Genomic DNA, 17,323 nt, shown 5'->3' on the forward strand with positions numbered 1-17,323 from the left:
TCATCAGCTCTCTGCATTTTAAAGATTAGATGATTCTAGTGGCTCTAGATTCAGTGGTGATAAAAAATTACAGATGTTGGGTTCATGGCTGTATGATTTGATCCTATTGTTTTAAGTCTTCAGGCCCCAGTTTCCACATTTTGTTAATTAAGATAGAAAGCAAAATAATTTGGTTGAAACTTCAAATATAGCAGTAATCCTAATAAATATACATGGGTTATATTTGCCCACTAACTGACAGACTCTTGGATTAGAATAAAAAATAAGAGACATACCTAAAACAAAATTACTTTAAAGAGCAGAATGAGGGTGGGGAGGGACAGGCAAATATTACTATCAATAAAAGTAGAATTAATATATGCATGGGGATAAAGTCAGAATATTTCATAATGTTGACAACCCACCAAGAAGATAATTATGATTTTGCATGTATCCAGGGAGCTACAAGGAAAGCGTGTTAATCCACAATCATAGCGGTAGATTTTAACACACTCTGTCACTCATAGGTGAAGCAGACAGATGTTAAGATGACTATAGAGTATTTGAAGACCACCTTTGTTAGTGAGATTTAAGTTTAAACAGGTCTTTGAGCACCCTTCCCTCTCAAAATGGTCTGAGTCGATGAATTTAGGCTGCTTTATGCAGCCGTATCATACTCTGTACAGTAGATGTGTTCCCATAAAAAGTTTCAAGTAAACTAGATAACCGCATAAGTGAATGGTAAACGTTTCTGAAGGACTTTGTGTGCCTTTTGTTATGTTGTCAGCTATCACACTGGGACTTTTCCTGGGCATCCTGGTGTTGGTGAGCAGAGAGCGTTGTTTAGGATGGACTTCTGGGCCTTTTTGTGGAACTGGCTCCATGAACCTGAGCAATGCTTGGTTAGCCAGATTTATTCATCACAGTGATTCCAGGTGTGGCTTCTTGCAAAGACTCCTCCCTCTTGGCTGACACGTGCTGCGCTTCAGAAAGCTTCAGGAGCAAACTGTGAACAGGGTGTGACTCTCTTGCTTTCTGGCCACTGAAGAGTTGAGAGGGTTAAGGCAGAACTCTCAGAGGTCCCTTTCTGGAACCTTTCAGATGTAGTTTGGTCCCTCCAGAGTCCCAGAGCAAGATCTTTTTGTTTTTTTAAGATGAGACCACCAGCAGTCCAATGTATCCTTTTTCAAGTTTTTTTTGTGAGCGAAGTGAGAGGGTTTTTTTTAAGTGTTTGAAGAACATTTGGATTTGTGAGTCCTGTTGAAGTAATGGTTAGCATATGGTTTTCCTCCTCAAAAAGGGTTGGCAAATGTTAAGTCACCTTCTTCTTTATTTAGTTTATTTAAGTCTTTAATTAATATTGGGTACTAATGAAGTATGTTTGCATGTATGTAATGCCAATGGAAATTCCATTTATTCTCTCTTTGTTGCTTTGCTGTTTAATATCTGAGTAGTTGGGACAAAAAATAAATTACTTTCATGGACAAAAACTAAATTAAAAAGGGAAACATACATTTTAATATATGTGTATAGAGAAGCACTTTATTAAATGTATGTTCATTTTCATTAACTGCCTAGTCTAAAAGAGTGACTGCCTTGAAAGCAGAGAGCCCAGCATATCTGGGTAGCTCAGGAGAGTTGTGTGTTCTGGGCTTTATATGACTGATGGAGATGGTACCAGTGTGGCAGCTTGAATTGCCGTTGCTTCTGTGGCCTCACCTTCCCATCTTCCATCCAATCTCCCACTCACCCAGCCAGTTCATAAATAATTGGCCAGCACTTAACTTCTAGGTACCTTGCTGGGAGTTGAGAAATATAAGGACATTGTGATGGAGACTTGAACTTAAGAGTTTGTGTCCTGCTGATGGTTAGTAAGTAGATGTTTTGAAATTATGAAACAGTCTTACAGTGATAGGGTAGAGGTGTATGAGAAGCCTAGGAGGGAGGACATAGGTGGGCTGCCTAACTCAGACCGGGTGGTGGTGGTGGAGGAAGCACCAGGTGTGGCTTCCGGGATGAGGTAACAGCTAGCATTTGTGGGAAGAGCAAAGAGTTGTTCTAGGCTGTAGTTTGGAGGTGAGACCAGAGTGTGCCTTTTCCTTCACGAGTTGTAAGACTTGAGGAGAAGACTATTGAAACCAGGCTGGAGAGCTGGGCTGGGCCCTCACAGATGTTCTCATTTCTCTTCACAGGGTTCTGGGCGTTATTCAGAAGGCATATGGATTTTTTATTCTGAAGGTTGGGGGCATTTGGTGGATTTTAGTTGTGGGAATCAAGTGATTAGAATTACATATTAGAAAGGTCCCTCTGGCGGCAGTGTAAGGGGAGTGGGTTAGGGATTGAAATCAGAGGTGAGGCTCTGGAATGAGAAGCTATTGCTTGAGCCAATTTGAGATTTTTCAGGAGGTGCAGCAAACCAGGGGGCCTGCATATGGGAGGAGAGAAAAGTGAAGGATGACCACAAGGTTTCTAGCTGAGGTCGGTTAGGAAAATGAGGTGTCGTTCAGTGAGGGAGTGAGGCAGCAGTAAACGGGATTTGGAGGAAAGAAGGAGTTTAGTTGTAGACACTGGCTTGGTGATCCTTAGGAGACTCTGCCCTTAGCCATCTGGGTCGTGATTGTTGGCACAGAGTAGCGGATAACATCATCCCACAAAACAGAAGAGGGCGTTGGAAGGAAACCTGGAGATAAACCATAAAGAACAAAACCCTGTGCGTTGATCTAATACCCATGTGACAGGGAAAATAGATTTAGTACCTTGGAAAATAAACAGATCATGTTTTCCCTCTAGACTTTGCCAGGTGTTGACTTTCAAAGAAGAGGAGAACTAATAACTCAACTCCCAAAGCTGGGAGTGGTGAAGCTCCAGTTTCTTTTCTGTTGTTTGTGACCTTGTGGCCACACAGGCCAAAGCCGGTGGCACCTCTTTGCCTCGTAGGGCTACAATAATAGTTTCCTCATCTATTTCTGTCTTTGCCAGCTTGAAGGAATAAAGTTGTCTTCTTCATGAAGTAGAAAATGATAAAGCTTTGTGGAATGTCTGTATTTTTGGAAAATTCCAGTTCATAGGAATTAGAGAAGGACAGAGGATTAGAGCAGACTAATTTGTGGAGGGGGCTTGTCTTTTTAACTTATTCCTTACTTAAACACACACACACACTCTCACGTGGTAAGAAAAGAGCAGAGATGCCCTTCTAATTATCTTCCCAATATGTAGCCACAGAAGACATGGGTTTTATTCATATCACATCTAGGGTATCAGTGATTTTTATTCACTCAAGGATTATTTAATGGATTCCTGCTGTGGTGATCAAGTCGGAATTCAGGCCCTCACTGAGCCAGGGAGGCAGTAAGAACCCCTCTCAGCAGTGGAGGTGGTTTTATCTCACGCCAGCCTTAAACAGTCCTCTCCAGCTTTTCTGATGGCAGACCAACCACCAGGCAGGGTTCCAAGATGGGCAGCCCTCCTCTCTTCTCTCCTCCTAATCTTCCCACAGCCATTGAAGTACAGATTGCTTCACTGGCCCTTGGGACACATGACTGATAGCACCTTGGGAAAATCTAGCCCTTCATAGATAACCTCCTGGGGACACCTGTATGTGTGCTGCAAGTTGGCCCCGCAGCTGACACCGTTGTCCTTGTTGAAGTGGGTTATAGGATAGTGATGTGTGTTGCTTGCTGGGCTTTCTGGAATCCCTGTGTCAAGGACATGCGCTTGTCCATGCTCTTGCCTTGTCTCTGAAGTTCCTTCACCGTCAGGTTCCTGCACGGTTGCTCTTGAATACCTAGAGGCACCTTTTCACTACGGCCCTGATGGGGAGGTGGGATTTTCAGCTTTGACATACCCCTGAAGTTTTTTTAAAAATTTTGTCATCATAAACACTCTATAGTTTGGCGCGGGTATTGTCTTTGGACAGAGAACATTGAGGAAAAAAATGCCCCTGGTATCCAAGTTCTTAGGAGCTCAAGTGAAACAATCAAAAATAATATAATCGTATTTCTTTTGTTTATAGACTCATAGGAACTCTTGTTTCCCAGTCCCCTCTTGAGGTTTGGAGGAGTAATGGCATTATTAAAGAACACCATTAAAGAAGAAAACTTAGAGGGACTTCCCTGATGGTCCAGTGGTTAAGACTTAGCCTTTTAATGCAGGGAGTGCAGTTTGATCCCTGGTTGAGGAATCCCGCATGCCTTATGGCCAAAAACCTAAAACATAAAACAGAAGTAGAATTGTCATAAATTCAATAAAGACTTTTAAAATTGTCCACATCAAAAAAAAAAAAAAAAAAAAACTGGAAAAAAAAGAAGAAAATGTAGAAAACCTGTGCTTATATTCTTAAAATTACTTATTTTAAACTTGCGTTAAGGACCCAATACTTGCTTGTTGAGGAATTTGTGGATAAGTCAGTGGTTGGAAGATTTATCGGTTGTAGTTGGTCTTACTGTATAGTCAGAGGTTGGCGGAGGTCGGGGTAGGGGGTGGTCGTTGGTGGAGCCCAGGTTGGTCACTGCCCTGACGTGGTGTGGGTTGCTCTCATCGGGCAGCAGGTGGCACCAAATAGCCAAAACAAATCTGGAAAGAGGTACGTGGTAGTCAGATTTCACCTTGGGTTGGCTTAAACATTTTGGAATTAACAGTACTTTCACATTTTTCCCCTTAGAGATCACATCCTCCAAGGCTAAATTTTGTAGAAATCTTTGGTTTTAATGGAGTCCTAAAAATTAACATCTCCAGGTTAAATGGTACATAACAATATTGATTTTCTTTTTGAAGGGATTATGACTGTGGATGTTGAAAGCAACTGTAAGATTCTTCTATAGATACACTCACTGGCTTAGGTGTCTGAATTTTCCTGTTTTTATGAAATCTTCTAAATACATTGCTAATGGAGGTGTTAAAATTAATCTACTGTTAAATGTATGTTGTTGACATGATAATGTCTGCCTCGATGGGAATCTGGGAGTGTACTCCCATCCAGGAAGTTTCTGTTTGAGCAGAGGTGGCTGACTCTGTGAGTTACAGCTGCGTGGCTCAGTTGTGAGGTGGACACGATACTCTCACTTAGGAAGGAACATGGAGGATGTGCTGGTCGACAGCTTGTGAGAAAACAGCTAGTGATGAGAGGGGGTGTCTGTGCTTTTGCCACCACAAGGTGAACTGCACCTCAAGCAGTGCTTTTGTCCACAGCTCAACTGGTCCCTTTGGGATTGCCAGGTGGTGTCTGGTTTGATTAGAGCTCCAGCGATTGGGTCTGCTGACTCTGGTCTCTGTGCGCATTCTTGGTGCACACTGAATGAGGTTTTCATGAAATGAGCATCCAGGTACAAAATCTTATCATTTTTGAATCTTAAGATGGGGCAGGTGGGGCAGGATAGTTGGGGAGATGACAAACATCTTTTTCCTTGGGATATTTTCCCACAACTAAGTGGAGGAGGGTAGGCATCTTTCTTCCTCTTCCCTTTTTTAATTTACTCGGATGGTTGTGTATACAAAACATGCAGGAATTTGACTACGCTGATACAACTTAAGCACATATCGTTGCCTCCTAGAATCTGTTTTTCACACAGCACCAGGATTGACCTTTTAAAGACATTTGTCCAGTAACGTCAGTTTTTGGGTTAAAAGCCTGCTGTGTCTTCCATCACACTTAACAGCCCTTCGTGTCTGGCCCCACCTGCTGTTGTATCCCCATCTCCTTGTCTCTCACCCTGCCCACCTGACTCTGGCCACACCGAGCTCTTCATTCCTCCAACAAGCTGTGCTGGTCTCACTGTAGGGCCGTTACACATGCGGTTTCCTTTGCCGAGAACGTTATTCCTCTTGATCTGAGTGTGAAAGATCATTGAGGTCTCAGTTTACATACTGACTCAGGCCTTCCCTGACCCACCACCAGCTCTAAAATAGCCATTCATCCATTGAATTCACCCCATGAATCGCAGCACGCCAGGCCTCCCTGTCCATCACCAACTCCCGGAGTTCACCCAGGCTCACGTCCATCGAGTCAGTGATGCCATCCAGCCATCTCATCCTCTGTCGTCCCCTTCTCCTCCTGCCCCCAATGCCTGTTTTATTTTTAAATTAAGATATAACCGACATATAAGATTAAGCTTGTAAGTTTAAAATGGTGTAAGATATGTTGTTTTGATATGTTTATATAATATAGTGTGATTACCACTGTAGCATTGGCTAAGACCTCTATCACTTCGCATAATTATCATTTCCTTTTTGTGGTAAGAATGATTAAGTCTGGCCTCTGAGCAGCTTTGAAGTTTATAACACAGCATTATTGATGTTATCCTCTGTCACATCGCTGTAGCTTCGTTTTATTTTCTTTCAGCTGTCTTGCCTTTTCTTGTGTGCTGTATGTCCAGCTCACCCTACTAGGGCGTAAGCTTCACTACACTAGTGCTGGGTCCTTACCTTGTTTACTGTTATCCCCGGCATCTGGAACAGTGCTGAGCATGTACTGGGTCCTCAGTACATTTTGGTTCCATGAATGAATAATAGCTATATTGAAGGGAGAAGCTATATATTTACATCTAAATATGTTTCACCTAACTCTCTTGAGGGCCCTGTGATAAAGCAAAGATGTCAGTGGGCCAAACATTGAGACCAAAGTTCTGAGAATTCCCATTTATCCCTGTAAAACACTGTGGCCGTGGTTGGGCCCCTGAGGCGGGGGTATTGGGGTTGGTAGTAGAATTTGAAGTAACACAATCATATACGTAATTTCAGTCATTATTTAGTCACTTTTTTGATGCCTGTTAAACACCACCAGTACTGTCACTCAGTTCAGTTCAGTTCAGTCTCTCAGTCGTGTCCAACTCTTTACGACCCCATGAATCGCAGCACGCCAGGCCTCCCTGTCCATCACCAACTCCCGGAGTTCACCCAGGCTCACGTCCATCGAGTCAGTGATGCCATCCAGCCATCTCATCCTCTGTCGTCCCCTTCTCCTCCTGCCCCCAATGCCTCCCAGCATCAGAGTCTTTTCCAATGAGTCAACTCTTTGCATGAGGTGGCCAAAGTACTGGAGTTTCAGCTTTAGCATCATTCCTTCCAAAGAAATTCCAGGGCTGATCTCCTTCAGAATGGACTGTTTGGATCTCCTTGCAGTCCAAGGGATTCTCAAGAGTCCTCTCCAACACCACACTTCAAAAGCATCAATTCTTTGGTGCTCAGCCTTCTTCACGGTCCAACTCTCACATCCATACATGACCACTGGAAAAACCATAGCCTTGACTAGACAGACCTTTGTTGGTAAAGTAATGTCTCTGCTTTTCAATATGCTATCTAGGTTTACTATGTCATTTAATATTAGGCATCAGTTTTCTAACATGTAAATGAGATGGTTAGATAAAGTCATGTTAGTTCTCTCACATCACGTTGTATGAATTTCTAGGAGAAGCTAAAAGCTTATAGTTTATGATGACATACAATAGAAATAAATTTGTTCATTCAGGGACTTCCCTGGTGGTCCACTGGCTAAGACTCTGTACTCCCAATGCAGGCGGCCTGGGTTCAATCCCTGGTTAGGAAACTAGATCCCACATGCTGCATCTAAGACCTGGCACAGCCAAATAAGTAAATAAACATTAAAAAAAATTTTTGTTCATTCAGAAGCCTGAGGGAGGTGTTCATCCAGCTCCAATGAAATTCTAAAATTACAAAGTTTAAATATTAGAAAGAAGGAAGAACCCACCCTTTGTTGGGCATCTATCATCTCATTCAGTCTTCTCAACAATCTGTAGAGTATCTTCCCCCTTTAATGTCTGGGGGAACGGAGTCTCAGATGTTAAGTGCTGCGGCCAAGGTCACACACATGTTATGAGGCATTGCTGACCTTACACACCAGCTCTTATGGACTCCCAAGACCTACTCTTGGCACGTAGGACCTGTGTTACCTTCTGCTCACCTTTGCTCAGTAGGTTTGTAGGGACCAACGGCTTAGACATCTGACTAGGGTTTTCCTTTTCTTTCTCAGAGACCTGTAAGAAGGCGCTGATGTGGAGGAGCAGCTGAGACGGTCCAAGATGACGACCACAGTAGCCACAGACTATGACAACATTGAGATCCAGCAGCAGTACAGCGATGTCAACAACCGCTGGGACGTGGACGACTGGGACAATGAGAACAGCTCCGCACGGCTCTTTGAGCGGTCGCGCATCAAGGCTCTGGCAGGTAGGTCTCCCTCCCGCCCCACCGTCGAGGCCTGGGATGCCTTACAGATCCCTTTGAAATCAGGCACTCTGTTGCCCTTGCACGATAGACTCATATCTACTTGACCATGTCCTCCGAGAGCAAGCTGACCATTTTAGAAGATGGCCAGTCCCCTATTTGGAGAATGGTCGGTCTCAAGGCCAGAATGATTCAGAGCACAGGGTGTTTGTGTAGCCATTCAGAAAGAGTTGCCCTGTGTTTGTCAGACTGTTTTATTTTTAGCACATCTTACGTTTCAGAATATTGAAGTGTACTGTACCTTAGACATAAAAATACAGTTGACCGTGGAATGACATGGGAGTTAGGGACACTGACCTGCTGCACATTCGAAAATCCACATTTAACTTTTGACTCCCCAAGAACTTAACTTCTAATAGCTCACTGTCAGAACTTAATACTAATATCCCACTGTTGACCTGAAACCTTATCGATAATATAAACAGTTGATGAATACATATTTTGTAAGTTAAATGTATTATATACTATATTCTTGCCATAAAGTAAGTTGGAGAAAAGAAGAAAACGTTAATAAGAAAATCATAAGGAAACACATTTACTGTGTATCTGTATATTTATTGAAAAAAATTGTGTAAGTGTACCTGCACAATTCAAACTCATGTTGTGTGAGGCGGGGGTCCCCAGCCTCTGGGCCATGGACTGGTACTTCCTGTCAGATCAGCAGCAGCTCTAGATTAGAAATAAAGTGCACAACAAATGTACTGCACTCGAATCATCCCAAAACCATCCCCCTACTCCTGGTCCATGGAAAAATAGTCTTCCACGAAAGTGGTCCCTGGTGCCAGCAAGGCTGGGGACTGCTGGTGTAAGGGTCAACAGAATACAAATAAACACGTTTACTTACGGAGTGTGCTACATGAATTAACCAGATGTGTTACAGTACTCACTTTGAGTGGCTAAGGTTAGTTTGTATCACATGGCAGAAGTTTTTGATCTGAAGAGCAGTAGCTTAATCTGGTGAGGGCACATTTAATACAGGTAAGTCTGCCATTGATCAAGTTAACAGGCACGTGTCCCCTACGTTGTGATTTCTCACCCCCTTGTTGCTGTTCAGTTCTTAAAGCACACTTTTACCAGGGCCCTAGGTGAGCAGGGAGTGTTCTGTCCTGAGATGGCCCTGAAGATCAGGAAGGGGCTCAGTCACAGTGAAAAGTCAGCAGTACTGAATACATGTAAACCATGTGGAGTTTATTCAGAATCTTGCCTCTGTACTTTGAGATTTCAAATAAAATGATTTCTGAGTGAGAAAATCAGGTTTATGTGTTTTTTCCTGATATCTTTAATTATGACCTATAAATTGAAGTCACAGCTTAAAAAGGTAAGTTTACTGTTAATTGTGAAGATAGCTCACTTTTTTGTTACCTTTACAGCATAATGTGATTAAGAGGCATGTACTGCTTAGAGGAGGAACTTAATCCTGAATGGTTTAGATGACAAAGAGAAGTGACAGAGCAGTAGATAAATTCACCTTTAAGCTAGACTTGCTCCTGACCTTAAATGGTGTGACCAGGATCCATTTTCTGTCTCTCTGCATTTTGGCTTTGCTTGCTGGTGTAGACGCCATTATCAGGTAGGCTTTTGGGTCCTGGAGTCCCAGGATGGCTGCCCCAGGTTCCGGATCTGTCTGAAAGGACATCCAGCAGAGAAGCACACCTCTGATTGCCCAGTCTTGTGCTTCTCCGAGGCCCTGGGATCGCCTCACCAGCTTGACTGATTATGCTCATTTCACATGCCTCTCTCAGAACCTTTCTCCACTGGAGTCACAAGAGGTTATGCTGGTTGACATCAGCTAATCAGGGTGCATCTTGGAGTGCAGGGAATGGGGAGTGGTGGGGTTGATGAGGGGTCAGTCCCACCCAGACAGCTAGGCTAAAAAGTGTGGAATATAATGGGAAAAGAGGAAGAGGGAAATGGATGTTGGGGATGAAGCCAACTGAATGCTGTGGGAAAATTTTCAGTTGCCCTTAGGAGAGTTTGTTTCTTGAGTGGTGGTGACTTAAAGATCTTTCTTGAACTTACCTGACTTGAGGTAAGTTGACTCAAGTAAGTGACTAACCAGATAGTCACTCTAGAATTGGAGTGTTGTTTTCTAGCTTATTCACTAACATGGAACCTCATGGAAACCATGATCCTGTCCTGTGCTAGTGGATTGATTTGTACTTCAGTCTCTTGCCTCATTTTCTTGAGTTTTCATTTGAGCCTTTAGACCAGTGTGGTACTACAGTGACCAGTCATCTTTGATCACCAGTCAGTTGCTTTCTGGTTCCAGACTGCTGTGTACAGTTGACCCTTGAACAATGGGGATTTTTAACTGTGTGGAGAATTGGTGTCCCTCACCCCTGTGTTGTTCAAGGGTCAACTGTAGTATTTTGCTTTTACTTGCCGATTGCAGAGCAGATCCTTGTTCTTTGTTACTGTAGTTCCAGAGGAGGTCCCCATCTGTTCTAGGATTAATCAGCTGTCCTTACACTTCCTAAAATGTCTTTCCTTCTGTGTTATCCAGGTGCTTGAACAAATGATAATGATAGTAAACATGCTTCCTGTGTGTCAGGCACTGTTCATGGCATATTTTAACAGTTAATCCCATAGCAGTTGTGGGGGAGGTTATTATTACCTGCAGGTAAGCCCATGAACTGACTGAACTGACAGGGGAGGAAACTGAGGCACAGGTAGATTAAGTAGCTTGCCAAGGTCACACTGCTGACAAGCGGCTGAAGGCAGACCAGCTCTGAAGTGTATAGCCTACTATTTTTTTATATTCGATAAAATGCAAAATGATTCAGAGCTCATGGGTGAGAGGAATGATAATGGGTAATTCAGACGTGTTAGAAAGATCTTGAGAAGGCTCAGGAATGCATCCTGTGGCTTGAAGAAGCCATGAATAACTGTAAGGAGTTATTGAAAAGAAAACATGCTGCCTCCAGGATATTTAACGTGAAAAGAAAAAAGAAATTGCTTTTAGTGAATCCAGAAGACTCCAGGAAAACCATCTGTTTATTGAGGAAACTATCTTGCTTGTTTCCTGACTTCCCAGGTCTGTGTGACAGAACAATCTCTGAGCTCTCCAAAAAGCCTACCATGCTAATGGCAGGAGTAACAGTCCAGTCCAGCAGTGTCTAGAACCGTGGTTCTGGAATTTGAGTGGGCTTCAGAATGTTGTGGAGATCTTGTCAAAGCACAGATTATGGGCCCACTCCCAGAGTTTCTGATCCAGTAAGTCCAGGATGGTACTTGATGATTTACGTTCCTAGCAGTTTCCCACATGATGCTATCACGGCTGTCTGGGGAATCATGTGTTGAGACTGGTGTAGAGGACTGATGGTCATCTGGTCTACTTTGCCAGGTGTCTGAGGCCATTTCATCTAGAAACAAAACAAATGAACAAATAAACCAGAAACAAACTCACAGAGATCAGATTAGTGATTACCGTAGGGAAAGGGGGGTGAGAGTGGGTAATGGGGGTAGAGGGTGTCGACTGGTGAATGGATGGTAACTGGAATTGTGCTGGCAATCACTTTGTAGTGTATATAGATGAGAATTCTATTGCTGTGAGCCTGAAGCTTACATGCTTTTTTAAAAAAAGCTTTTACTCTTTTAAAGAAATGTAAAAGGTAAATGTTTTCTTTTTACAAGTGATGGGTGTTTATGGTTTAGGTTATATTTTGTAGAATCAACACAAATTAAGGCAGGTAGAAAAAGTAATCTTTTTAAAAGTGTAACACTTAGCCTAATAAAGTAATTAGAATTAATATCTTTATATCAACACTCATAAACAGTGAATTTTAAAAAATAGGAGGCTGTGTACCAAAATATTTCGTGTTTCTTTCTGAGTGATTTTTTTTTTTTTTGTATCTGTATTTGAACTTTTTCCTGAAATAAATCTGAACAATTTGGTAATTAGGGAAAAAGCATAAAAACATCTTAACATCTAATATCACATCCCCAAATTTTGATTAATGCCCCCCCCCCAATATAATGGCACAGAGAAGTAGTAGGAGAAAGCCTATGTACAAATGAACATTTCAAAAAATGTCAGAAATTAAAACCAAAATGACTTTGGGAGTTGTCACTCATCAGCATTTATGAGCTAAAATTTTTCAGGAGAGCCTTTCTGCAAAGCTGTGGGAATGACAAAAAAAATTGACCTTGAGTTTATGTGGTTGTGGAGAATCAAGGAAGCTGAGAAAATGAAGTGAAAGCACCTAACTGTATCTTTTACATTACATGGATAGAGTAAATAACACTTATTTAGTAACTATGTATCAACTAGATTCCCTTTAAAGGGAAGTTTTCATTGGGGTGACCAAGCATTTCTTGCTGAAATCCCTGTCCTCATTATAGGCCCCTTCAGGGTGGATCCTCCTCCAGGAGGGTGATTGAGGTTCCCCCCAACCCCCACTCCCACCCCCAGGCCCTGTGGTTGTATGGGTCTTTTAATTTGTAATCTCCGGGAGAGCAGGAAATTTCTTAGGGCACTAAATGAGCTCTCTAGTGCTAATTAAAATTAGTGGGGACGTTTCAAAACTATATCCTAAAAATACTCTGCAGTTACAGATAAAAAAAACTTAGGCCGAGGTTTTCTCCAGAAGAAAAGACCTGGATTCTATACAATGAGAGTTAGAGCAGAACTTGCCTCTACTTTCTGCCGGTTGATTGCAAATTTCAAGCTATCATTAAGGTTACATACTTATATGATTTAGTATACTTAATTCACAAATGGATAGACCTGCACAGATGGTGGAAACTTATTTTGAAACTGCAGAAGAGGAGATTTCCCTGGTGGTCCAGTGGCTGACTCTGAGCTCCCAGTGTAGGGGGCCTGGGTTCGATCCCTGGCCAGGAAACTAGATCCCACATGTGTGTGCTAAGTCACTTCAGTTGTGTCCAACTCTTTGACTATGGACCCTAACCCGCCAGGCTTCTCCATCCAAAGGATTCTCCAGGCAGGAAGACTGGAGTAGGTTGCTATGCCCTCCTCCAGGGGATCTTCCCAATTCAAGGGCTGAACTCCTATGTCTCCTGCATTGGCAGGCAGATTTTTTTTTTTTTTTACCACTAGCGCCACCTAGGAAGCCCAGATCACATATATCATAACTAAAGATCCTGCATGCTGAAACAGACCCAATGCAGCCAGATAAATTAATTAAAAGCAAAAAAATAAAAAAAAAACAGTAACTCCTGTTTAAAAAAAAAGTAGAAGATTTTTTTAATTTACCTTTTTTGAGAGAGATGTCTTATTTTTTCTACCAGTAATGAGTTTTTTAATTAGATGGTTTAGATACTGGCTTCATATTTTTTAAGATCTCCTGTACTATAGTGGTTTTACATAGAATTCTGCTTCCCAGAATACGCCTGTTAATGTACAATCCATCTCCCCTGCCAGGATGAATACATAAACAAACAAATATATATAAAATATTTTACTTCCTTCTAGTGAAAGTATGGCGCCAGCTTGCTGTTGAATATGCAAAGAGATCTATAAAACATGGTCTGGAATGATCCAATTAGGAAGATAAAAGCCTGTTTATTTGTATGCCAGTGCCAAGAAAGTAGTGTAGGCAACTAGCACTCTAGTAATTTAGAGAGAAAGATTGATTGCAAGAGGGAAAAAAACCAAAACCATTTTTAGGAGTCTGAGTCTAGTAATATAAAACCCATTGGAACTTGGAGAGAGACTGAGTCTTGAACCTTTGTGCAGCTGCTTCCGTTTCCACTGCAGCAGAAGAGGAGAGGCTGGGCTGCAGGGCTCTGAGAATGCCTTTCATGAAAATAGAAAGCACTTTCAGCCTTCCAAGATGGTACACCACCTTGAGCTTGGACTCATTCCTTGAAAATTAAGCTAGAGCTTTTCTTATTCGCGTGCTCACCACCCTGTTCAGATGGAACACTTTTATGCCCCAAGGGAAAGGCTTTTTGCATGATGGAGTGGGGGGCTTCTCTGGTAGCTCAGTTGGTAAAGAATCTGCCTGCAGTGCAGGAGACATGAGTTTAATCCCTGGGTCAGGAAGATCCTTTGGAGAAGGAAATGACAACCCACTCCGATATTCTTGCCTGGAGAACCCCATGGACAGAGGAGCCTGGCAGGGTTGCAAGAGTCGGACAGGAGTTAGTGACTAAATCACCAGTCTCTGTTCTCATCTACTCTTGAGGCTGTTTGCCTAAATTATGCATTATTTGGGATTATTTCTGAGAGCGGCATGGTCCCTAGTGCCCAGTAAATACACCACCTATTGTTTGTGAAATCTGAATCTGGAAGAATATTTCATATCAAAGGGGTTTATGCAAAGCTATTGAGAGAAAGTCTGTTTAGGTCATTACATGCAGTCCTGGATTATACCCTCAATTTATTTTCTGTATATATAAAGCTTCAGTAGTGTCCCATCCGTAGGACTACAGAAATCTTTTCTTTCTCTTTTAGATACAGATTCCTCAGATTTCCCTCCCATCTCTTTCTCCTTGCTGCTGTAGATGACCCCCTCCTGACTTTTGAAATCTGCTTGGATTCCTGCTCCTATTCCTTATAGTCTTCAAATTCTCTCTCATCTCAGCAGTGGCTGAAACTCCATAGTAGCTGAGATGAATGATCCTGTCTGGGAGCACCAGCCTCTCCTTTATCAAACCTCTTAACCACACACCATTCCTCTTCCTAACCCAGCCCCCATTCCTGCCCCTCAGTCACTTTCAAGTTTTATTCATTTGGCAGAGAACTTCTCTATCTTCATTCCCTTATCATCTCTTGCTGCATCCCCGGTGGCTCAGACAGTAAAGAATCTGCCTGCAATGCAGGAGACCTGGGTTCTATCCCTGGATCGGGAAGATCCCCTGGAGAAGGGAATGGCACCCCACTCCAGTATTCTTGCCTGGAGAATGCCATGGATGGAGGAGCCTGGCGGGCGACAACCTATAGGGTCACAAAGAGTAGGACACAACTGAGTGACTAACACTTTTACCTTCACTACATCTTAGCCCTTTTCTTAACTTCTCACCCAACAAGAAAATTTTCCTTAAGTCAGTCTCTTATTTTTGAGGAACTCCGATCACCATTTTTAGGGGGAAATTCCTTATATTTTATGGTTGATTTATGATTTAACTTAGGGAATGTGACCTGTCTTTTGTTGGAGACTACCTAGGTAAGCAAAAGAGGAAAACATTATCATTTTTATCCAGTCTTCTGCTTTTCCTACTCTCTCTGCATATGTACACCTCCTACCCACAGCCATCTGTCTGTCTGTTAAGTATCAGCTTTATTGAGATATTACTTCAGTTGCTCAGTTGTGTCCAACTGTTTGTGACCCCATGGCCTGCAGCACGCCAGGCCTCCTTGTCCATCACTGGCTCCTGGAGCTTATTCAGACTCTTGTCTGCCAAGTCTGTGATGCCATCCAACCATCTCATCCTCTGTTGTCCCCTTTTCCTCCCTCCTTCAATCTTTCCCAGCATCAGGGTCTTTTCCAGTGAGTCAGTTCTTCGCATCAGGTGGCCAAAGTATTGAAGTTTCAGCTTCAGCATCAGTCCTTCCAATGAATATTCAGGACTGATTTCCTTTAGGATTGACTGGTTGGATCTCCTTGCAGTCTAAGGAGGTATTACTTACATATTGTAAAATTTACCCCTGTAAAGTATACAATTCAGTGGTTCTTAATATACTCACAGTTATATTTAATAACACTAATCTCAGAACATTTCATCACCCCCAAAAGAAGTCACATACACATTAGCAGTCACTTCCCATTTTCATTCCTCCCCATCTCCAGGCAGCCACTAATCTAGTTTCTGACTATGAATTTGTCTACTCTGGACATTTCAACTAAATTGAATCCTACAATATGTGGCTATTTGTGACCAATTTCTTTTACTTTAGCAAAATATTTGCATATTGCTTGCAGTGGCATGTGTCAATACCTCATTTCTCCCTCTGTTCTCTTATGTAAGTAATGGTGGTAGATGAGTGGGAAGAACAGAAAAAATTCTGTAAAAGTTGCCAACACCATAATACTGTGATTTTATTTGGCAGTTGCCTTGGAGCAGGTGGCAGATCTCTCGTAGGCATCTGATACTGTGGAGTTAAATACTTCTTCATTTACTTGGATGTGGTCACCAGAAAAACCTACTGATGGGTGTTTGGTCATCTTGTATGGTCATCTTTGTTCCCTCTGTTGAATTCACTTATACCGTTCAACTCTTTAGCCAGTGTTCCACCAAAGCGGACCCATGAGCAAATAAAGAAGAAAATATAAGAAAGTAACAAGATAATATATCATTTATATGCAAGGCATTTATAAAGTCCTGTCCACTTTAAAAACACATCTCACAATGAGAACAAACTAAAAATATCACAAAGTCAATTCTGCAATGAAATTCAGATAGCTACGGTTTTTTATTTAACTGCCATTTTCAGCAGTACCATTCAGTTTAGTATTCTAATTTGTAGAGAAAACTGATCTGGGGAGATGTTAGTTTCTTGAATTACAGTTTTGATGTTTGACACCAAGCTGATTTAAGAAGATGGCTTTGGTTATTAAACGGTGTATCTGTCATGAGTTTTTACATGATCACATTCAATACAGTAATCCAGTGGGAGGGTTCTGGGTACCATGGTAACAAGCATTTGGTTTATGCCTGCTGATGGGCTTCTCTGGAAAGAATTCTGCATTCAGAATTATTATGGCTTCGCCCTTTCTGGTTGTCAGAAACAGGGATTCACTTAAGTATCTGAATAAAAAAAGGTAGAGTGTGGTGAAGTTGGGGCACAGGTTACTGCAAAGCTTCCAGCTTGGGAGACCCAGAAATTCGTTAGTGACTGAGGTTGCGGTGGGGCTGGAGGCGATCTTCATCTTTCAGGTGGGGTGGGTGCCTCGCTGACGGGAGCCCTTTGCATAGTGCTGGTGTCTGCTCACCATACGTCAGCTCACACGTGGCTGTGGTGTGTTGTAGTTCCAACTCTACCTCCTGCCAGTCTTTTCTGTTCTGGTCTCATTGCTAAATGATTCAATACCTTGGCTTCTCTAGTCCACATCTCTGTGAGGTTGAGTATGGAGATGGGGCTCCAGATGGCCCAGAGAATCTTTTTATACCAGGTCATGACCAACTGATTACTTACAAATGA

At 42.3% G+C, this 17,323-nt stretch overlaps 1 protein-coding gene across 9 annotated transcripts in view; it reads left to right on the forward strand.

Annotated features, from left to right (window-relative positions):
* Positions 1–17,323, forward strand: part of SPTBN1 (spectrin beta, non-erythrocytic 1) — a 213,086-nt gene that overhangs the window by 58,322 nt on the left and 137,441 nt on the right. For all 9 annotated transcript variants that reach the window (XM_005212632.3, XM_059891290.1, XM_024998775.2 and 6 more), the window contains one exon: positions 7,964–8,160. In XM_005212632.3, the coding sequence (XP_005212689.1) occupies positions 8,013–8,160 (148 nt within the window). In that variant the 5' untranslated portion in view covers positions 7,964–8,012. The remainder of the gene's footprint in view (positions 1–7,963; positions 8,161–17,323) is intronic.

This window comes from Bos taurus, chromosome 11 (genome assembly GCF_002263795.3).
Source record: "Bos taurus isolate L1 Dominette 01449 registration number 42190680 breed Hereford chromosome 11, ARS-UCD2.0, whole genome shotgun sequence".
Taxonomy (NCBI): domain Eukaryota; kingdom Metazoa; phylum Chordata; class Mammalia; order Artiodactyla; family Bovidae; genus Bos; species Bos taurus.